The sequence below is a fragment of the Macaca fascicularis genome, chromosome 7 (assembly GCF_037993035.2).
Source record: "Macaca fascicularis isolate 582-1 chromosome 7, T2T-MFA8v1.1".
Classification (NCBI taxonomy): domain Eukaryota; kingdom Metazoa; phylum Chordata; class Mammalia; order Primates; family Cercopithecidae; genus Macaca; species Macaca fascicularis.
Genome location: NC_088381.1, coordinates 38,433,175 through 38,457,181, shown reverse-complemented (window position 1 = coordinate 38,457,181; position 24,007 = coordinate 38,433,175). Strand labels below are relative to the sequence as shown.

At 34.9% G+C, this 24,007-nt stretch overlaps 1 protein-coding gene and 1 pseudogene across 8 annotated transcripts in view; one reads left to right on the top strand and one right to left on the bottom strand.

Moving 5' to 3' along the window:
- VPS13C (vacuolar protein sorting 13 homolog C) overlaps positions 1-24,007 on the top strand; it is a 189,598-nt gene that overhangs the window by 124,687 nt on the left and 40,904 nt on the right. For all 8 annotated transcript variants that reach the window (XM_005559702.4, XM_015452896.4, XM_005559700.4 and 5 more), the window contains 12 exons: positions 39-125; positions 1,414-1,563; positions 1,731-1,995; positions 2,612-2,772; positions 3,801-3,922; positions 4,431-4,725; positions 6,042-6,431; positions 8,605-8,709; positions 9,408-9,572; positions 11,095-11,223; positions 11,817-11,950; positions 13,562-13,688. In XM_005559702.4, coding sequence (XP_005559759.3) covers positions 39-125; positions 1,414-1,563; positions 1,731-1,995; positions 2,612-2,772; positions 3,801-3,922; positions 4,431-4,725; positions 6,042-6,431; positions 8,605-8,709; positions 9,408-9,572; positions 11,095-11,223; positions 11,817-11,950; positions 13,562-13,688 — 2,130 coding nt within the window. The remainder of the gene's footprint in view (positions 1-38; positions 126-1,413; positions 1,564-1,730; positions 1,996-2,611; positions 2,773-3,800; positions 3,923-4,430; positions 4,726-6,041; positions 6,432-8,604; positions 8,710-9,407; positions 9,573-11,094; positions 11,224-11,816; positions 11,951-13,561; positions 13,689-24,007) is intronic.
- On the bottom strand, positions 18,498-22,402 carry LOC102144820 (phosphoglycerate kinase 1 pseudogene; annotated as a pseudogene).

The following is a 24,007-nucleotide window of genomic DNA, read 5'->3' as shown; positions in this document are numbered from 1 at the left end:
CAAAAGACTGTCTTATAATTTTGTGTGTGTCTTTCCAGGTGCACTATTACAATGAGATCCATGCTGTCTGGGAGCCCCTGATTGAGAGAGTGGAGGGGAAGAGACAGTGGAATTTAAGACTTCATGTAAGGAAATCTTAAAATATCTTTGGATAGAATGATACTATGCATATTCATTCTTAGTTTTTGGTTCAGTGATTCTTAAGATGTGGTCTAGGATCCTTGAAGCCCTTTTAAGGGCTCTGTCCATGAGGTCAGAACTCTTTTCATGTATCATTTTCATTCTCATTCTCTTACGAGTGTAGAGTGGAGTTTTCCAGAGACTACATGAATGTGATATTGCAACAGATTGAATGCAGAACAGAAACGAGAATTTATCTGTCTTCCCTTAAGGCAGGCAGTAAAGAGATTTGTGTATGTTCCTCTTCTCACTGTATTTTTAAATTGTTATTTTTGATTAAAAATGTTATTTATATTAGCATGTAATTTTTATTTTTAAATGAATATTTAATTTTTTTCAGTTTTAATTGTTAGTAGAGTACATATTGCTAGATACAACATAAATGAAACTCTTAGTGTAATCAGTGATTTTTAAGGGTAAGACCAGAATATTTGAGAATTGTTAATGAACTCTTTTGTGTTATCTTTTTATGTTATTTTTTGAGAACACCTCAGAAACCTAGATACTGAAGCACATTATTTCTTGATTAAAAGGAACTAGAGTCATATATTGTTAAGAAATTGTCATAGCATACTTCTTTGGGGCAGCCTTACTAAGGAGTCGGGCACTGAAACTGACTCCACATATTCTTTTGTTAAAGATAAGTCACTTAACCTGTGTTCCAATTTCCTCTCAATAAAGAATACTTTTCTGACCTGCCTTTCTCTGGCATAGGGAGGCTAACAAAGAATGTTTTACAAGGCTTTTGAAATGCTACTAGAACAAAAGCTGATGGAATCTGAAGGCTAGTTAAGTGTTTATTATATTAATACTACTTATTTGAAGGTGTTATTGGGTTAAAAAACAGAAAGAAACATTTCCAGGTGGCACCTCTAATAGGTACCAATTTAGACTTCAGGGTCCTCTTAGATTGCTCATCAACACATAATCACCAGTTGGGTGACACTGAAGAAATAGCTGTGCTCTGAGGAATGCATAAGAGACAAATATTGTAGCTGGCTTTGAGTAATTTCATGGCATAATTCTAAACTTTTCCCCATGCTTGGACTATACCCTGAAAGAATGAACGCTGATTTCCATGAAATCAAAGTGAAGCATGGTATATTTTTGAAAATAAGACTTTTGTGAAGCATTACTATAAAGTGATCAGTTTAAGAGAACTGAACTCTAGCATTTTTATTTTATTATCAACTGGCTAATAATTTAAATTTGGTCTGTTATTTTTCTTCGTAGGTAAAGAAGAACCCAGTTCAGGATAAAAGTTTGCTGCCAGGAGATGATTTTATTCCTGAGCCACAAATGGCAATTCATATTTCTTCAGGAAATACAATGAATATAACAATATCGAAAAGTTGTCTTAATATTTTCAACAATTTAGCAAAAGTATGTCTGAATCTTGGTTAGAATATTTCAAGTGGAATTTTAAAAATGAAACATGTAATTTTTTTGTCATCAAAATTAGCTTCCAAAAAATGTGTAATGATGGTATACATTTTGGAAATAATGTATACTTTTCAAAAATTTAACTGTGATGATATGTTCCTTTTCAGGGTTTTTCAGAGGGCGCTGCTTCTACTTTTGACTACTCTTTAAAGGACAGAGCTCCTTTTACGGTAAAAAATGCTGTAGGTGTTCCCATTAAGGTGAAGCCCAATTGTAATCTCAGAGTAATGGGCTTCCCAGAGAAAAGTGATATTTTTGATGTTGATGCTGGCCAGAATTTGGAACTGGAATATGCCAGCATGGCACCTTCAAGTCAAGGGAACCTATCTATATTGAGTCGTCAAGAAAGCTCCTTCTTCACTCTGACCATTGGTATGCTATATTTATTTTCTTTTAAGGGCATCTTAGCAGTTGTTGGTGTGGGCTTATTTTTAATAAAATGTGAAAAAACATTTTGCTGCAGATATCTGGAGATACAACATTTGAAACGTATAATTGCTAACCTCTTGTTTCTTGTTTTCTAAACTTGAGAAAATTTAAACTTTATTAAGAAATACTTTACAAAACTAGATTATTTTTATGCCCTTAAATAACATATATATAATGTATGTTTTATATATATATAATGTATTTTTAAAAAGATTGGAGTTTAATGAGGAGAGAAAATAGCTGTATTCAGAAGTCTTACAGTATTGACACTGTGACAAAGAAAAAGATTGTTGCTGTATAATTGAGAGAATAAGAAATAAGTTGGATTTTGTTTTTATATTCAAAACCCCAAGAAAAATTGTTTTCGGTCAAAAATTTTATAACAGTAACTGGTCTCCTTTTTTTAGTTTATGAGTCTTAGAAAAGCAATTTGTGGTGATCATTTCTAGTGATGAAGAAAAATACTCATCATTATTTTGAGGTACTAATGATTATTCTGTCATAGAGAAACATTGGCAAATTAATATTTGGAATTCTTTTCACTTATGCACTGCCTTAGTACCTCATGGATATACAGAAGTTGCAAATATCCCTGTGGCCAGACCTGGACGGCGATTGTATAATGTACGGAATCCCAATGCCAGTCATTCTGACTCTGTCTTGGTACAGATTGATGCAACTGAAGGGAATAAAGTAATTACTCTTCGCTCTCCTCTACAGGTAATACTTCAAAGTGAATTGTATCCCTTTCAGTGTATCAAGAAATGTTAAATTATTTAACTGAATATAGGAATATAGTAAAACTTCATTAGGTCAATACTGATTATTCAGAAATAAATAGTAATTATTCAGAAATAAATAGTAAATGGAAATGGCGTCTTTTTACTGTCCAGCTTGCTTTGGTAATATTTATTTTAAATATTTATTTTAAATGTTTACTTAAAGCTCATTTTTGTTGTCTGTTAAGATAAATTTAAAATTAATAAAGCTTTTTTGGTATATTCCTTTAAATATTCAGAACCGAGGATTATTGTAATTATAGTTAGGAAACATTCCATTCTCTTTGTATGTCACTTGGATTATATTTTTCAAGTATGTATGAAGGCATATTGGAATGATCTATTCCTCTGAAAAACATTTTAGCATCTTAATCTGTGTAAATATTTTTTCTACTTTTAAGGTTTTATCCAAAGTTTTTCTTTTTCTGTGTATTACTACAGGTTTCAGCATATGGTCAACAAAAGAACGTTTTTTTCCTACCTGTAACATCAGATAAAAATGAAAAGGTTTCAAATTTTGGACATTGTTATCTTTTAGTTTGTTATTTGTTCCAATGCATAACAGACTGTTGTCAAGAAAAGATAATTGTACTATTTTTCTCATGATTTTTTTGCTATCCATTTTTGTTTAGTTTTTACACATGATGCATTGAGAAAAGATTGTCTTGGAGAAAAAATGGCTTAAATATTCAGAGAATAATACATATTTGAAAGATAATATAGACCAATACTAAACATAAGCTTATAATATATGGAGCATTTGAATATCTTAGTTTTCAACTGCCACATAAACATTATGTTTAATATATGTAGCACTTAAATACCCTAAAATTTTTCAATTGCCAATAAAAATATCTTCCAATATTGAGTTTGAAATTTTTTAGATCTAAACGTATTTGCTTGTGGCTCTCATTTTTCTTTCGAACTTACATATCTTTAAAAAAACTTGTATTTTTTTTTGTCCAACAGATCAAAAACCATTTCTCCATTGCATTTATCATCTATAAATTTGTTAAGAATGTTAAGCTATTGGAGCGCATTGGGATAGCCAGACCTGAAGAGGAGTTCCATGTTCCTTTAGATTCATATAGGTAGATAATTCTTGAAATGTATTGAACTTTAAATGTACTGAGTTGGGGATTTATATTCTGGAAAATAACTTCATATTTTTATTATCTAAAGATTGGTAAAAGCCAGTTTTAAGACATAATTTAGTCTTACATTGAGATACACATTTATATTATCATTGAATTTATCAGGTGAAAATTCTTTATTGTATATTTGATATCAGAAATTTTCTGAGTATTTTTATTAGATCGCCTTTGTATTTGAAGTGAAAAAATTTTTTAAGTTGTCTTTGTTTACAGAGTTTTTGTTTGTTTGTTTGTTTTTTGTTTTTTCTTAGGAAAGTTCCTCCATAAGTTAGCTATGTGATTTTGGGTGAATTTCCTAACCTAGAGCCCTGGTTTCCTCATCTATACATCTGTAAAAATAGGAATAATAGCACCTATCTTGTAGGGTTGTCAGGAAGATTTAATGAGATTCTTTTTTTTAAGTTCTGAATCAAAACTTTATTGTCACTGTTTCCTCCTTCTGCAGATGTCAGTTGTTTATCCAGCCAGCTGGAATCTTAGAGCATCAGTACAAGGAATCCACCACTTACATTTCTTGGAAGGAAGAACTTCATAGGAGCAGGGAAGTCAGATGCATGTTGCAGTGTCCATCAGTAGAAGTCAGCTTCTTACCTCTCATAGTGAATACAGTTGCTCTGCCTGATGAATTAAGCTACATATGTACACATGGGGAAGACTGGGATGTAGCTTACATTATTCATCTTTATCCTTCTCTCACTTTGCGGAATCTTCTCCCATATTCTCTAAGATATTTACTTGAGGTATGTCTCTTGCATTTTGTTTGATTTTTATTGTTGCCCAGAGTAAATTCTGATTTTGTTTTATGGCATTTTTAATTGAGGTCAGTGTTTTATATAGCGTATGTGTAATGTGTAATGCCTTCATAATACTAACGATAGCAAAAACTGGCATAACATTTACTATGTGCTAGGAACTGCTCTGGGTACTTTACATGTACTAGCCTATTTACTGTTTATAATAACCTCCTGATGTAGGTACTGTTGTTAGGCCCATTTTACATATAAGAGAACTGAGTTGAAATGGGTTAAGTGACTCGCTCAAGGTCCCGTAGCTAGGAAGTGGTAGAGCTGGGATTTGAGCCTAGGCAGTTTGGCTTTTTGATCCCTGCCTCTTTACTGCATCTTCCTTAAATTAAGAAGCATGATCATCTCTTTATTAATTAAGTAAAATTCCATTAACTAAAATAGAGGAAAAAATGAGAAAATATTTCATCTTAAAGTTTTTATTTTAAAGTCAACATTGTGATTATTTCTTCAAGGTTCTGTTGAAAATAAACCTTGGAAAATAAAAAAATAATTACTGTCTGTCTTAAGAAGTAATAAAGATTTTCTAGTAATGTTGTATAATAAATATTTTAAAATTTCCATATGGCAGTATATTTTAAAATACTAAAATCTGGAAAGTGTTTGGAACCTACATGTTTTTTAATCCGACAATGAGCCATTCCTGAGTTGTGGAGACAAAATTAATAAAACGAATTAAATAGTATTTATATAAGAGTATTTTGTAAGAATTAAATAGTGTTTATATAAGAGGGGTTTTTAGTAAGGAAACCTGGTTTATAGGTTATTACTCATTTTTCAAGTAATTCCACCTTACTTAGATAACTTGTCAGAGTAATTTTTTACCTGACAAGTGAATAAGAGTAGTTTTCTTATTCCATTCATATGGGAACCATTAGGCATGGTCTATAATTAGAGGATAAAACTGAAGGCCAGGCAGTTCAGTGGCTCATTTAATGACAGCTCTCATGGACAACAGCCAGGCTTCCTGAATTTAGTCTTTGACTCTTGATACAGACCTGATTTTTTCACAAAAAATTTAGGCTGTTAGTCTCCTAATGGCCAAAATCAGTTTCTGCCTTTGGCTATGGTGTAGTATTTTCTTTTTAGTCCTTAGTGAGTACTGGACATTTGTAAAATGTAACCTTGGTACTTCACAGAAGACTTAGCAGTTTACCTGCATCTGGTAGGTTATTTAGCATTTGTGAAAAATATGAATTTTGTTATTTCAGAGGTTTTAAAAAGTTACTAAGCAAATTTTTGTTTGTTTTTAGGGAACAGCAGAAACTCATGAGCTGGCAGAAGGCAGTACTGCTGATGTTCTGCATTCAAGAATCAGTGGTGAAATAATGGAATTAGTCCTGATGAAATACCAGGGCAAAAACTGGAATGGACATTTCCGCATACGTGATACACTTCCAGAATTCTTTCCTGTGTGTTTTTCTTCTGACTCCACAGAAGTGACGACAGTTGACCTGTCAGTCCATGTCAGGCGAATTGGCAGCCGGATGGTGCTGTCTGTCTTTAGTCCCTATTGGCTAATCAACAAGACTTCCCGGGTTCTTCAGTATCGTTCAGAAGATACTCATGTGAAACATCCAGCTGATTTCAGGGATATTATTTTATTCTCTTTTAAGAAGAAGAACATTTTTACTAAAAATAAGGTGTGGTTTTGTTCACATAATAAGTTAAAGCAGATAAATTCCTAATCTAGAAACTTGGGAGTCATTTGCCTTCCCTAAAACCATGCTAACCTATTTGCTAAATGCCATTGGTATGAATTAGGTTCAAGGAGACTTAAGAAAAGCATAATCAAGTGGGATGTTAGGAACCAATAGGTTTCCTGAGACTGAGTTGCCTTTTTCTCCAATGCCTATAGAGTTACCTCTGTTCTTGAAGAAGTAGTAGTAGTGGTAGTAGTAGTAGTATAGTAGATAGAATAGCTTGAATTTATTTACTTTACCGGTGATGAAATGGCATTTTTAAAGAAGTTACCATTGAATTTGGCGTATATTAGATGAGTCTTCCTATGTGTGAAGCACTCAGCCAGGCCTTTGGGAGAGAAACCTAATGCCTAAGCCTCGTCCTTTATGCTCTGGTCCCTTCTTTCCTCTTCAGGCTTATGTTTTGGTATCCCTCACCACACACTTTCTCAAGGACTCACCTCTAGGCTTTTGTATATGCTGCACCCTTTGCCTACAGTGCCTCTTTCCCTGTTTTTTTTTTCTGTCTTCCTCATCATCCCTGATTATCTGCTGTTCATTTGTCATTCTGCTCAAGCCTGATATATATGAAGATTTTCTAACCATTTAAAATGGGCCTAGACATCCCATCCGTGTTCTTATAGGAGTAGTGGTTCTCAAATTTCAGTGTATATTAGAATCACCTAAAGGTTTTTTTTTTTTTTTTTTATGAGATGGAGTTTTGGCCAGGCTCAGTGGCTCATACCTGTAATCCCAGCCAGCACTATGGGAGGCCGAGACTGGTGGATCACCTGAGGTCAGGAGTTCGAGACCAGCCTGACCAGCTGGTGAAACCAAATTAGCTGGGCATGGTGGCAGGCCCCGGTAATCCCAGCTACTCGGGCAGCTGAGGCAGAATCGCTTGAACCTGGGAGGCAGAGGTTGCAGTCAGCTGAGATTGTGCCATTGCACTCCAGCCTGGGCAACAGAGTGAGACCCCATCTCAAAAAGCAAAACAAAACAAAAAAAAGGAAATGGAGTTTTGTTCTTGTTGCCCAGGTTGGAGTGCAATGGCACGGTCTTGGCTCACTGCAACCTGCGCCTCCCGGGTTCAAGCAATTCTCCTGCCTCAACCTCCCAAGTAGCTAGGATTACAGGTGCCTGCCGCCACACCCTGCTAATTTTTGTATTTTTAGTAGAGATGGGATTTCACCATGTTGGCCATTCTGGTCTCGAACTCCTGACCTCAGGTGGTCTGCCAGCCTCGGCCTCTCATAATGCTGGGATTACAGGTGTGAGCCACTGCACCTGGCACCTGAAGGGTTTTAAACGCTGATTACTGGGTCCTGTCTCTACAGTTTGATTCAGTAGGTCTGGATATGGTTTGAGACTTTGCATTTCCAACAGGTGATGCTTTGGGAACTCCACTCTCTTTGAGTGTTGGTTAACACGTGGTATTGTAATTGCTTGTTTATGTGTCTGACCTCTAGTTGTTCTCAAGTTTTTTACAAACTAATTGGATGGATGAGGGTGAGATTAATACAAGGGCACAGTTTGATCTCTTCTATAAAATTTTATCTAAATCCCAGAATCAGAAGTAAACTATCCTCTCACCTCTATAGCATTTTTTGCCTCTTGTATAGCTCTTATCCCATTGAGTCTTGTATCATAATTTTTAGTATGTATTTCCTAGTCTGTCTAGTTGGAAGCTCATTGAAGACAGGAACTGTGTCCTATTGTCTTCCATTCTGCCTATCACAATGTCTTTAATGTAGTGTCTGCTGAATAATGTTAAAGACATAAATTCTCTATATGCTAAGACTTTAAAGATTTGTTAGCTCTGTATCATAAGTCTATCACTGGAAAACATCATTTTGCATTATAATTCTTCTTAAAAACAATACAGAATCTTATCGGTATCTAGGTTTACTATACTCATTGCATAGGTGAATGAGAAAGTCAGAACTATGTTTTTGTTTTATTGTTCCCTAGAGTTTTTTGTGGCTCTGTTACCTGTTTGCAGTATGGCTTTGATTATATTTTTCTGTGTCCCACAGTACTAAAGAAATTTCTAGTAGTCCAGCAACTTTCTCTCAAATAAAAGTATTATAGTGTTTTAGATTGCTTATATGACGATATGTGCTCTCTGGTATAGGTACAATTAAAAATTTCAACTAGTGCCTGGTCCAGTAGTTTCTCATTGGATACAGTGGGAAGTTATGGGTGTGTGAAGTGTCCTGCCAACAATATGGAGTACCTGGTAAGATTCTGCTTCCTTATTTACCTTTGATTCCATTCACCTTTTCTACAGTTCAACAAACAAGTTGGCTCCTAAAGTGTACAGAAATTTGAATTTAAAGTGATAATGTGGAGGGAGGGCTGTTATCACTACAAATTTTTATGGTCACTGATACCAGAGCAAAACCTGAATTTGTCTAAGTTTAAGACAGTGAGTTTAATCCATCCAAGTGAGCAACTTGGTAAATATTCACAGTATGGTAGAATCCTTATTCTATGCCACCCCTTGCCAGACATTTCTTAAATCTTAAATTTGACTAGTATGAAAATTTTAGTAATCTGATGCCAATTAACCTATTTTATTACTACTTCAAAATTTTTGTTTTACTAATAACAGATAATAAAACTTGTACACTAATTGTAAAGCAATTTATGTTTGAAATTTTAAAAAGTAGGGAATTCTAGACATACTAAGTCTGTCATTACAAGTCGTTAAATTACTAATTGATATTTCTTGAATTGTTTCTGATGGAGCAAAACTAAGGAACTAAAATTCTTTTTTCTTAGACGATAATCTGTAGTAGAATGTAACTTATAGTTGCTTTATTTAAGAATTATTATTTTAAAATATGTTAAGAAGTTTGTGTGTGAATGAGGGGATGTGTGTGTATTTCAAAGACATTGAAAAAACTGGAAAATAAGCTTGTTTCCTTTCCACAGGTTGGTGTTAGCATCAAAATGAGCAGTTTCAACCTTTCGCGAATAGTTACCCTGACTCCCTTTTGTACCATTGCAAACAAGTCATCTTTAGAACTAGAAGTTGGCGAGATTGCATCTGATGGCTCAATGCCAACTAATAAATGGAACTATATTGCTTCTTCAGAGGTAACATTTTTCTTTATTACAACTGGTTCCTAAAATATACAAGTAAATATTGACATCTAAATAAGAATTGTATATACCTCTTTTTCAGACTCTATCATATTTATGTGTTGAAATATGACAGCCAGCTTTGAAAGATTTTTTTCATACTATATTTTTAAAAAAAGAAGAAAAGTTTTGATAATACCTACACTAGCCCAGTCTAGATCATTAATAGTTTTTTCTAATTCTTCCTATATGTGTAGAATGTAGCTATGTACTGTAAAAAGTACATAGAGATTATGTATTATATGGTGTCTCCATAGTCAAGATAATGTCTCTATATTCAAGAAGCTATTGTCTTAAAAGAGTAGTAAAAGTCAGCACATAGAGAGATAGATAGCACATGCTAAGTTATAGGTGGTTATAGAATTTCTGAATAGGTGAGCTGGAAATTTCTTTGAAAATTAGCTAAAATTCCGCTCTCTCACTTTACTGAAAAGGAGACTTTTCCAAGATTGATAAAGTCATTGGTAGTTGAAATCATGGTGTTGTAGATCAAAAGATAAAAGTTTCACAGAAAAGGTGGGATTTGAACTAAGCTCTTCATGCTCAGTAAGATTCCAGGAGGTGAAGCAAATGGGGGAATGTGTGCCAGAAGAGGACAGGTGCAAAGATGAGCACTGGTGCTTGATCTTGACTGAGTTTTCAACCAAACCAGCTGACTCTCCGGATGAAGGTCACTTTCTACTGTGCAAAAAAGATTCTAAAATTATTTTTAAAATTTTTAGCAAAAGACTGAAAAGGAGGGATTCTAATTACAATATGAACCAAAAGCTCTAAGAGCGTGGTGTGTTCAAGACACTTAGAATGATCTCCTTAAACTCAGCAACAAATAAATGCTTCTTTTTTTTTTAATCTTTGCTGTGGGTTTGATTACAGTAGTATTTTTTATTCAGAAATAGAATTTACCTAGTATTCTATAACAGAAGGACATTTTGTGTTAGGAATGAAATATTCAGTAAAAACTGAGGCTTAAAGAAGTAAGTATATGGTCTGATTAATATCAGACATCTAGGAGGATGGTGTCAGAACTTCCAGCAAGGTCTGTGGTGTTCTTTCCTCTGCGTTCAGTTGTCTTTCTGGTTTATCTAGGATAAGATACTCTGTGAAAGAATTCATCGTGTATTAGTGAATTAAAGTGGATATACACAAAAGCAAATGAGATTATAATTTTTAAATACAATTTTTAAATAATAATGAATTTTATAATTCTTAATCAACAGACTCTTCAGTTTCTCATACTGCAATTATACCATAAATACATATAGACTAATATATCTGTATTCTCCTGATGCAGTTTCTTTGGTTTCATAGTCATTATATTGTCAGTAATCTTACTAAGAGATGTGGAGGACATATTTTTAGAAGCTTCATAATAATTTAATCAAGATCAGAATCAGAATTGAAAATTTAATTAGTTAATGTCTTATTTATTATATTACAGTGTTATCCTTAAGACTGATAATAACTTTTATATTTATAGTGCCTTCCATTTTGGCCTGAAAATTTGTCAGGCAAACTTTGTGTGAGAGTGGTGGGCTGTGAAGGATCTTCCAAACCGTTCTTCTATAACCGACAGGATAATGGCACTTTATTGAGCTTAGAAGATCTGGTAAGTTTTCATATTTTAAAATAAAATGTCTTTGATTTTTAAAATTTGCTTTGAGATATTTCAGTAAACCATGCTATCAAAATTTACTGGTAATTATTTGAAGGTCCTGCTATATCAATATGTAATGCCAACATATATTTGTAACAGATCAGAGCCAGTTTGCTTTTCAGTAAGAACTTAAGAAAACAGGCTGAGTGGGGAAGCTCACGCCTGTAATCCCAGCACTTTAGGAGGCTGAGGCAGGTGGATCATGAGGTCAGGAGTTCGAGACCAGCCTAGCCAATGTGGTGAAACCCCATCTCTATTAAAAAGTACAAAAATTAGCTGGGCATTGTTGCACATGCCTGTAATCCCAGCTACTCGGAAGGCTGGGGCAGGATAATTGGTTGAATCTGGGAGGCGGAGGCGGAGGCGGAGGCGGAGGCTGCAGTAAGCTGAGATGGCGCCACGGCACTCCAGCGAGACTCTGTCTCGAAAAAAAAAAGAAAAAAGAAAACAAAGCTTTTGTGTTTTACATAATATTGAAATTCCATATGTAAGTGTAGATTAAACCAGTACATCAAACATACTTTTTTTTTTCTTTCCTACAATAGAATGGGGGTATCTTGGTGGATGTAAACACTGCCGAACATTCAACTGTCATAACTTTTTCTGATTACCATGAGGGATCTGCTCCTGCCTTGATAATGAACCATACACCATGGGACATCCTCACATACAAACAGAGGTATGAGAAAAAATGGTTAATAGGAAATACTTTTATTGGTTCACAGTAACTAATGGGAAACACTTTGGTTTCATATTCAGAATGTTTTTAGATTTTAGAAAGGTGATACGGAACACGTGGTGTTAATGTCTAATATCCTTACATGTTTTGAGATAACCCTCTGTAAACACATTAATATTTCTGCAGCAAAACTGATGAATATTCACGTCAAATGGGAAAAATAGAAATTATTAATAGTTTCATATCAATTCAGGTCAGGTTTTGCTGCCAAATGAGTTTTGACACCAAACTTCCAGAAAAATCTTTGGGGTTTTAGAGCTTTTTAAATTTCAAAATGGCAGGTAAGGGAGTGAACCTGTTTGAGTATTCCCTTTCCTGGTAACTTGGTAATGCTCAGTGACCCTTTTCCTATAAATCTGTATTTAGTTTTTTTGGGTAGGGATAGTAGAAGGTTAAATGAGAAGATGATGAGTAGATAGTGATGTTGAATGTATAGCATTGGCTGATAGGAATTTCATTGTTCTTGCCTTTGCTGTCATTTGGTTTGGATGATGTCATTATTTAATGGTGGAGAATTTAAGCCCTTAAAATATCGAATAATTTTATTTATAAAATTATGTATATTTATATTAACATATGTATATATGTGTATATATATTTATACATATATACACACATTTATATGTGTGTATATATGTAAATTTCTTAAAGATTTCCCTAGTCTTAACTCTAATGGAGTGAATCCAGTGAGAGATTTAAAAGTACAGATTAGGATTAAAACCTAGTTGGATTACTTTTTTTCTCCCAGTTCTCTGGAATATTTTTTGCATTAAATGGACAAATACTTTACTTAAACTGTAATAATCAATTTTAAAGTCTCCTGGGAGTCTTGTTAAGATGCAGATTTTGATTCAGTAGCTTTTGGATGGGGCCCTGGACTTTGCATTTCCCACAAGTCCCCAGGTAATGCTTATTCTGCTTGTTTACAGACCACACTTTGTGTAGTAATGGTATGGACATAATTTTTTTTGTTGCTGCAGCCCATAATATATCTTAAGTATTTTATTTGATTAAAAAGCTTAACTGGTCACAGTAATGCATACCTGTAGTCACAGCTACTTGAGAGGCTTGGGTAGGAGGATCTCATGAGCCCAAGAGTTTGAGGCTGTAGTGCAATATGATCTTGCCTGTGAATGGCCACTGCTTTCCAGCCTGGGAAACATAGGAAGACCCTGTCTGTAAAAAATATGTTTAAATTTAAGCACTGAGTGAAAGTTCGGCTACTAAAGATATTTACTCTTCACAGCCATTTCTACAGGTGGACTCTGATCTGGCAATCTGTTTACCCTAATGAATTCCATTGGCATGATTGCACTTGGATCAATTCTGAGTGCATTGAAGCTTCAGAAAGGGCAATATTCTGTTTCCCCAAGCTTAAAAACCATTAACTTATTAGACATTTTAGGGTACTTGTTTTTAGGTAGAGTTGTGTTTTATTAACCAAAGGAATTGCATAGGACTTTTGTGCTAATCCCCTCCTCAGTAAACTACGGGTTTGGATTTCTTAACTCCAAGATAATGCTGATTTTCTCTCTTTTCATCATGCTTCAGTGGGTCACCAGAAGAAATGGTCTTGCTGCCAAGACAAGCTCGACTTTTTGCCTGGGCAGATCCTACTGGTACCAGAAAACTTACATGGACATATGCAGCAAATGTTGGGGAACATGATCTGTTAAAGGTATCATTTGATGTGAATGAGTGCTCTGTGAGGTACCTGCCAGTGAAGGAAGTAGAGAAACTATCTTCAATGACTCCTTGTCCTAACTGAACTAGAAGTGAATTGGAAGTATTTCCAGCATAAGTAGCTTTTGGACTTTAGATGGCAAATACTGTAGTTCAAACCAGTATATTATATTAGATCAATCAAAGTAATTTAATTACAATTAAAAAAAATAGACCTGCTTTATCTTGCCCACCTAAAGACCAGTAAAGCACCTTTTTTATTTACCAATTTTAAAATGAAGGAATTGTAAGACTAAGTTGAAAACAACTTTATTTTGAGCATACCTCTGCCACTTTTGGCTATGAGTTTTTAAAGCATGTTTTCCTAAGCACAGCTATATATTTTGTTAATTAATGGAGTCTGATAGATGCAAATTATTGCATGTAAGAAATTTAGTGAAATATTTATTGAAACAATATTTAGGTAACTGAGTTGATAAAATATGTTATTTTTTAGACTCTTAGCCTCTGAAAGGGCCCAAAGAATTCATATACCAGCCTCTCATCTGATATAGGAATTGCTCCTGCATTAGTAATAGATCATCCAGTTTCTGTATGAATATATTCCATGATGAAAGAGTTTATATAGTGTCATTGTGCGTTGTTCATTGTCCAATAATGCCAGCTGTTAAAAGTCTTTCTTGACTTTTGCTTTAAAATGGTAAGTGGCCAGCAGTTATTGAATTATCCTCATTTCTTCTCTCCTCACATTTGATACTACTCAGCAACTGTAGCTCCCAGTAAGTAGCATATAGATACTAGAGAGAAGGTGGCAGTGACCTTCTGGAGGAAGATATAAAGGTCTGCTTATAGAAGCAGATCCAGGAAGAATTCTGTTAACAGCATGGTCAGGGATTTCAGTTTTTAATGTTCCTCTTCTATTTGGTGTTAGCGAATGAGACAGTAGGAGGAGAGGGTGATTCCACCTCAGTCAGCAGATAGTCTGCCATGTATTGAAAATTGAGCTATAAGCAAGGAAATTGTTCATGTCCTTGTCCACTCAGTTGATCAAAGAAGGGAGTTCTGCTTAGGCCCTAGTGGACATGACAGGGGAGTTCAAAGAAAATCATACATTGTTGGCAAACACTAGGTTTACACAGATCTTTCCTCATTTAAGTATGATAAACAGAAAAAATCCCAACATGGACTTTATGAAAAAAATACTTCGTTAGAAAAAGGTAGCATTATCCTGTTGATTCAGAGGGCAGTTGTACCTCTGAAAAATTTTTTACTACAGGACCAGAAGCAGCATTTCAAAATGTATGCCTGGCATCCTCAACTAAGTTATAAAGACATGATACTATGAAATAAGAGAAAGCAAGGTGAAATAAAAGACAAAGACAGCAAAATAAAGTGTAAGGGGAGAGGGGAAACTATATTCTGTGCATACTATATATTTATATCCCATTTAATCCTAAATTTTATTGGAGAAATGATAAAGATTATATCTTTTTAAAAAAGCTGTCAATTAGTAGAACTGAAATCAGTGAGAAAGGAATTTCAAAACAATGAGAAAATGAAAATAAGTAAAACTTTGCCATTACAGTAAAAGAAAGAAACCTAAGAAAGTATATAATAAATGACAGATATATTTTATTGAGGACATATCATATATTGATGCTTTTTATATATTATCACTAATTCTTATGATAGGAACTTTGAACTGCTGGTTGGAATTCAAAATCAGATCTATCTGACTTCAAAGTCTGTGAACTTTTTCTACTAGACCATGCTTCCCATCAGTTATGTCAGTAAATGAAAATGGTTTAAATTCTATTAAAAGATAAAAACATTCAGATTAAATTAAAAAATAAGATTTAACTGTAAGTTGTTTACAAGAGTTCTGTTTCAGCCACGCTAACAGAAAATTACAACCATGAAGAGAGATGGTAGAGATTTAACAAGCAAATGGAAGTAAAATCAAAGTAAAGTTGTTGATTTTAATTTCTTTCTTTTTAAAAATTCATACATAATAGTTGTACATTTTTGAGGGGTACATGTGATATTTTGATACATACATAAAATGTGCAATAATCAAATTGGAGTAATTGGCATATCTACCACCATAAACATTTCTCTTTATGTTGGGAGCATTCCAAATCTTCTCTTCTAGCTATTTCGAGCTATAAAATACATTATTGTTAACTATAGTAACCCTACTGTACTAGCTAACGCAAGATCTTACTCCTTCTGACTATATTTTTATACCCACTAACCAACCTCTCTTGTTCCCTCCCATCCCCTTCTCATCCTTTGGTAACCAACATCAACTCTCTATAAAATAAAATACACTTTTTTTTTTTTTTTAGCTCCCACATATGAGTGAGAACACGTGCTATTTGTCTTTCTGTACCTGACTGACTTCACTTAACATATGACCTCCAGTCCTATCCATATTGCTGCAATATTTGACAGGATTTCAGTAATTTTTTATTACTGAATAATACTTCATTCTGTATATGTAGCACATTTTCTTTATCCATTCATCTATTGATGGACATTTAGGTTGGTTCCATATCTTAGCTACTGTGAATAGTGCTGCAAAAAATGTGGGACTCCAGATATCCCTTCAATATACTGATTTCCTTTCATTGGGATATATGCCAAGCAATGGAATTGCTGGATTATAGTTCTATTTTTAGTTTTTTGAGGAAACTCCATACTGTTTTCTGTGTAGCTCTACTTACATTCCCATCAACACTATACAAGTGTTCCCCTTTCTCTACTTCCATGCCAACATCTATCTTTTTTTTTTTTAATTAAAGCCTCTAACTGGGGTGAGATAATCTCATTGTGGTTTTGACTTGCATTTCCCTGGTGTTTAGTAGTGTTGAACATTTCTTCATATAGATGTTTGCCATTGTATGTCTTCTTTTGAGATATGCCTATTCAGATCTTTTGCCTGTTTTTAAATCAGGTTTTTTTTTTGTTTTTTTTTTTTAAGGAATTCAAAGCACTCCGCCAAGCTTGTGGAGTATTTTGAGTTCCTTATGTTTTCTGGTTATTAATCTCTTATTAGACAGATAGTTTGCAAATAATTTCTCTCTTTCTGTATATTGTCTCTACTCTGTTGATTGTTTCCTTTACTGTGTAGCCTTTAAGCTTGATGTAATCCTATATGTTTTTACTTGTGTTGATTGTGCTTTTGAGGTCTTATCCAAAAAGTCTTTGCCTAGACCAGTGTCCCAAAGCATTTTCCCAGTGTTTTCTTTAAATAGTTCTATGGTATCAGGTCCCAAATTTAAGTCTTTAATCTATTTCAGTTTTATTTTTGAATATGGCAAGAGGTAGGGGTCTAGTTTAATTCTCCTGCAGCATATGGTTATCCAGTTTTCCCAGCACCATTTATTGAAGACACTATCTTTTTCTGGTATATTCTCATGCCGCCTTTGTTGAAGATGAGTTGGCTGTAAATGCATGATTTATTTCCGGGTTGTCTGTTCTGTTCCATTGGTCTGTTTTTATGCCATTACCATAATGTTTTGGTTACTATAACTTTGGTATATTTTGAAGTCAGTTAGTGTGATGTGTCTAGCTTTATTCTTTTTGCTCAGGATTACTTTGGCTATTCAGGTTCCATATGAATTTTAGGTTTTCTCTGTTTATGTAAAGAATATCATTGGTATTTTGATAGGGATTGCATTGGTCTTGTAGATCGCTTTGGGTAGTAGAGATATTTTAACAATATTAAATTCTTTTAAACCATGAATAAGGGATATCTTTTCATTTTTTGGTGTCCTATTTTATTTTCTTCATTAGTGTTTCATAGCTTTGTACATTTTGGTCAAATATTATTCTTAGGTATTTTACATATTTTTTTTTCGTAGCTATTGTAAATGGTATTGCTTTCTTGATTTCTTTTCTAGTTTGTTTGTTGTTGGCATAAAGCTATGCAATTGGTTTTTTTTTTTTTTTTTTTTTTGGAGACAGAGTCTCGCTCTGTCACCTGGGCTGGAGTGCAGTGGTGTGATCATGGTTCACTCCAGTCTCAACCTCCCAGGCTTAAGTAATTCTCCCACCTCAGTCTCTCGAATATCAGGGACTACAGTTGTACACCATCAAGCCTAGCTTTTTTTTTTTCTGTAGAGATGGAGTTTTGCCATGTTGCCCAGGCTGGCCCCAAATTCCTGAGGTCAAGCGATCCACCTGCCTGGACCTCTGAAAGTGCTGCGATTACAGGCATGAGCCACTGTGCCCAGCCATTTGATTTTTATATACTGATTTTATATCCTGAAACTTTACCAAATTTATCTGTTTGGTTAGGTTTGGTTTTGTTTTTCTTTTTTTTTAATGTGTGTGGAGTCTTTAGGTTTTTCTAAATATAATGTGTTGTTTGTGAATAAGGATAATTTGACTTTTTTTTTTTTTTTTCAAATTTGGATGCCTTTTTTTTCTTTCTCTTGCCAAAGGGCTTTGACTAGGACTTCACTATGTAAAATAAAAATGGTGAAAGTGGGCATCCTTGTCTTGTTCTAGATCTTAGAGGAAAGGCTTTCAAATTTTCCCTCTTCAGTATGATGTTAGCTGTGGGTTTGTTATATATAGCCTTTATCATTTTGAGATATGTTCCTTCTGTACCTAGTTTGTTGAGAGCTTTTCTCATAAAGCAATATCAGTTTTTTTCAAATGCTTTTTTAGCATCTGTTGAAATGATCATGTGGTTTTTGTCCTTGATTCTATTAATGTCATGTATCCTGTTAGTTTGCATATGTTGAACCATCCTTGCATCCCTAGGATGAATCTTACTTGATAATAGTGATGGATCTTTTTTTTTTTTTTTTCCCAGTGGACACTTTTATTGTTTATTTAATGTATTATTAATTTTGTCTCCCTACCTACAAATGGAATTTCATCTTGTTTCCATGCTGAGTAGTGAAACAGTGACAAAGCTAATCATAATAGCCTACATCAAAAAAGAACTAAGCTAACACAGCTCACTTGTTTTAACAGGCAAAATATAAATATATGCACTCTAGAATGCACAATGTTTAGTCACTGAGAAATTCAAATGGGATCTTGAAGAATGTAGGCAAATCCAGGGTGCATTAAAGATGAGCTGAGATGCTGTGCAACTGTTTAAGGGTTCCTGGCACTGCATCTCTTGGCCACTAGCTGAACCTGGACATGGAAGGTTTTAGCTAATGCCAAGTGAAGTTGCAGAAAATGCTAAGTTGACTTAGGGGCTGTGCACAGGAACTAAAAGGCAGGAAAGTACTAAATATTGCTGAGAGCATCCACCCCAGGAAGGACTTTACCTTCCAGGAGCTCCAAACTGGCACCACCCCCAGTGCTCACATGGCTGACTTTATCCTCCGTGTTCCATTTGGCACAGCAAGTGGCAGTGTCTCCACCACCTATGATGGTGATGCAGCCCCTAGAAGTGGCTTTCACCACCTCATCCATGAGGGCTTTGGTTCCCCAGGCAAAAGCTTCCCATTCAAATACCCCCACAGGACCATTCCACACAATCTGCTTAGCCCAAGTGACAGCCTCAGCATACTTCTTGCTGCTTTCAGGACAACAGTCCAAGCCCATCCAGCCAGCAGGTATGCCAGAAGCCACAGTGGCTTGGCCAGTCTTGGCATTCTCATCAAACTTGTCAGCAGTGACAAAGTCAACAGGCAAGGTAATCTTCACACCATTCTTCTCAGCTTTGGACATTAGGTCCTTGACAATCTTGGCTCCCTCTTCATCAAATAGAGAAGTGCCAATCTCCATGTTGTTGAGCACCTTAAGGAAGGTAAAAGCCATTCTGCCACCAAAAATCATCTCGTTGACTTTGTCCAGCATATTATTGATCAACTGGATCTTGTCTGCAACTTTAGCTCCACCCAGGATGGCCAGGAAAGGTTGCTCTGGGCTCTCCAAGGCCTTGGCAAAGTAGTTCAGCTCCTTCTTCATCAAAAATCCTCCAGCCTTCTGTGGCAGATTGACTCCTACCATGGAGCTGTGGGCTTTGTGAGCAGTGCCAAAAGCATCATTGACGTAGACATCCCCTAGCTTGGAAAGTGAAGCTCGGAAAGCTTCTATTTTGGCTGGCTCGGCTTTAACCTTGTTCCCAGAAGCATCTTTTCCCTTCCTTTCTTCCTCCACATGAAAGTGGAGGTTCTCCAGCAGGATGACAGACCCAGCAGCTGGGTTGGCACAGGCTTTCTCCACTTCTGGGCCTACACAGTCCTTCAAGAACAGAACATCCTTGCCCAGCAGAGACTTGAGTTCTATAGCAACTGGCTCTAAGGAGTACTTGTCAGGCATAGGGACACCATCAGGCCGGCCTAGGTGGCTCATAAGGACTACCGACTTGGCTCCATTGTCCAAGCAGAATTTGATGCTTGGGACAGCAGCCTTAATCCTCTGGTTATTTGTTATCTGGTTGTTCTTCATAGGAACATTGAAGTCGACTCTCATAACGACCACCTTCCCTTTAACATCCAGCTTGTCCAGCGTCAGCTTGTTAGAAAGCGACATTTTGGAAATATAGCTGGGAAGAGAGGTCAGTGATTCGGACAACCAGGGAGCCTGCTGCAGACTTGTACTCGGGAGACGAGAAGAATGTGATGGATCTTTTTAATGTGTTATTGCATTCTGTTTGCTAGTATTTTGTTGAAGATTGTAGTTATTGTTATATCTTTGTCTGGTTTTAGTAATAGGTTAACGCTGGCCTTGTAAAATCAGTTTAAAAGTATTCCCTGCTCTTCAGTTTTTTTTTGTTTTTTTTTGAGGAGTTTGAGTAGAATGGTTATTGGTTCATTTTTTTAAGTGTTTGGCAGAATTCAGCAGTGAAGCCATCAGGTCTTGGCTTTTCTTTGAGGGAAGACTTTTTATTATTGCTTTGATCTTGTTACTTGTTATTGGTCTGCTCAGGCTTTGTGTTTCTTTTAAAATAATTTTAAAAAATTGACACATAATAATTGTACATACTTATGGGGTACATAATGATGTTGTGCTATATCTGTAATGTATAGTGATTAGATCAGGGTAGTTAACATATTCGTATCTCAAACATTTATCATTTCTTTGTGTTGGGAACATTCAGCATCATTTTTCTACTAGCTATATGAAACTATATAATAATATTGTTAACTATAGTCATCCTACAATGCTGTAGAACACTAAAACTGATTCCTCCTATCTTGCTGTAATTTTGTATCCTTTAAGAAATCTTTCCCTATCCCCACTTCTCCCTATCCTTCCCAGCCTCTAGTATCTGCTGTTCTAATTTTTACTTCCAGGAGACCAACTGTTTTTTAGCTACCACATATGAGTGAGAACATGCAGTGTTTAACTTTCTGTTCCTGGCTTATTTCACTTAACATGATGTCTTCCAGTTAGGTTTTCTGTTTCTTCAGGGTTCATTATTAGTAGACTGTATGTGTCCAGAAATTTATCTCTGTCTTCTGTTTTCCAATTTGTTGGCAGATAGTTGTTCAAAATAGTCTCCAATGATCCTTTTGTATTTCTTTGGTATCAATTGTTATGTCTCCTTATTCATGCCTGATTTTATTTATTTGAGGTTTTCTCTTTTTTTGTAGTCTAACTAAAAGTTTGTCCATTTTATCTTTTCAAAAAACTTTTTGTTTCTTTGATCTTTTGTGTTTTTTAGTCTCAATATTATTTATTTCTGCTCTGATCTTTATTATTTTTTCCTTCTACTAATTTTGGTTTTGGTTTATTCTTTTCTAGATTCTTAAGGTATATTGATAGGCTGTTTATTTGAAATCTTTCTGTTTTTTGATATAGGCATTTATTGCTGTAAACTTCCTTCTTAATGCTGCTTTTGCTGTATCCTATAGATTTTGATATATTGTGTTTCCATTTTCATTTGTTTTAAGAAAATTTTATATTTCCTTCTTAATTTCTTAATTGACTTATTTTTCAGGAATATATTATTTAATTTCTATGTGTTTTTATACTTTACAACTTCCTCTTATTATTGATTTCCAGTTTTATTCCATTATGGACAGAAAAGATACTTGATATAATTTCAACTTTTTTGAATTTTTTGAGACTTGTTTTGTGGCCTACCATATGGTCCGTGTGCTGATGAGAAGAATGTATATTCTGCAGCAGTTGGATAAAATGTTCTGTATATGTCTGTTAGGTCCATTTGCTCTAAAGTGTAGTTTAACTCCAGTGTTTCTTTGTTGATTTTCTGTCTAGATGATCTCTCTATTACTGAGAGTGGGGGTGTTGAAGTCCCCTATTAATATTGTATCTCTTCCTTTAGATCTGTTGTTATTTTCTTTATACGTTTGACTGCCCTGATGTTGGGTACATATATTTACAACTGTTATGTCCTCTTGCTGAATTGACCTCTTTATCATTATATAGTGACTTTGTCTCTTTTTACAATCTTAGCCTTGAAATCTTTTTTATCTGATGTAAGTATAGCTACTCCTACTCTTTTTTTCTTGGTTTCCATTTGTGTGGAATATCTTTTCCTATCCCTTCACTTTCACCTTATGTGTGTCTTTATAGGTGAAGTGTGTTTCTGGTAGACAACATATAGTTGTGCCCTATTTTTTTTATTTACCCAGCCACTCCATTTCTATTAATTGAAGAATTTAGTCTATTTACATTCATTGTTATTACTGATAACTAAGGATGTACTACTGCCATTTCGTTATAGGATTTCTGTTTTCTGTTTGTTTGTTTGTTTTTTGTTTTGAGACGGAGTCTCACTCTGTTGCCCAGGCTGGAGTGCAGTGGTGCGATCTCAGCTCACTGCAACCTCCACCTCCTTGGTTCAAGCAATTCCCCTCCCTCAGCCTTCCCTAGTAGCTGGGATTACAGGTGCACACCACCACACCTGGCTAATTTTTTTGAATTTTTAGTAGAGACGGGGTTTCACCATGTTGGCCAGACTGGTCTCAAACCCCTCACCTCAGGCAGTCCATCCACCTCAGCCTCCCAAGGTGCTAGGATTACAGGCATGAGCCACTGCGCCCAGCCTTTCTGATTCTTTTATAATGCCCCTCTTTCTTTCTTCTTTTCTTACTGTCTTCCTTAATGGTTAAGTGGTTTTTCTCTGATAGTATGTTTTTAGTTAATTGCTTTGTATTTTTTGTATATTTATTATAGGTTTTTGCTTTGTGGTTACTATGAGGCTTACAAAAAACATCTTATAGGCACAATACATTATTTTAAACAAATGACAACTTGACTTTGATCAGAAAGGAAAACAAGGAAACCAAAAAGGAAAAACTAAAAACACTACACTTTTAAGTCCATCCCCATACATCTTGACATTCTGTTGTCTCAATTTATACCTTTTTTATATTAAGAGGTTGCTGTAATTATTATTATTTTTGATAGATTTGTCTTTTAGTCTTCATACTAGATATATGAGTGGATTATACACCACAATTATGGTGTTAGATTATTCTGAATTTGTCCGTGTACTTAGTTTTATCAGTGAGTTTTATGCCTCCAATTTTTTTTTTTTCATTTTAACATCATTTTCTTTCATATTGAATAACTCTTTTTATCATTTTTAGTAAGATGGGTCTAGAGGTAATGAATTCCTTCAGCTTCTGTTTGATAAAAACTTTATCTCTCTGTCATGTTTGAAACATAGCTTTTTTGGATACAATATTCTTCATTTGCAGGGTTTTTCTTCCCCTTCAACACTTTGAATATGTTGTCCCAGTGCCTCCTGCAGGGCATGGTTTCCTGAGAGGTCAGTTGCCAGACAAATTGCAGCTTCTTTATATGTTATTTGCTTGTTTTCTTTTGTCACTTTTAGGGTCCTCTCTTTGTCACAGGCTTTTTAGAGTTTGATTATTATATGCCTTAGGGTAGTCTTATTTGTATTGAATCTGTTTGGTGATCTATGACCTTTACCTGTATATTTCTATCTTTCTCCAATAGGGAAAATTTTCTCTTATAAATTCTTTAATTAACTTTCTACCCCTTGCTCTTTCTCACCTGTCTCTTGACCACCAGTGACTCTTAGATTTGCTCTTTTGAGGTTATTCTCTATATTTTGCAGGCATTCTTTGCTCATTTTTATTCTGTTTTCTACTCTGTGTATTTTCCAATAGCCTGTCTTAGAGCTAACTGATTCTTTCCTCTACTTGACCCAGTCTGCTGTTGAGAGCCTGTAATACATTTTTCAGTTCAGCAAATTTATTTAGTCATTCCAGCATTTCTGTTTAATTTTATTATTTCAATCTGTTTCAGTTTCTCTGATAAGTTTCTTAATTGTTTTTCTGTGTTGTCTTGGAAGTTGCTGACTTTCCTGGAATTGCTACTTTGAATTCTTGATCTGAGAAC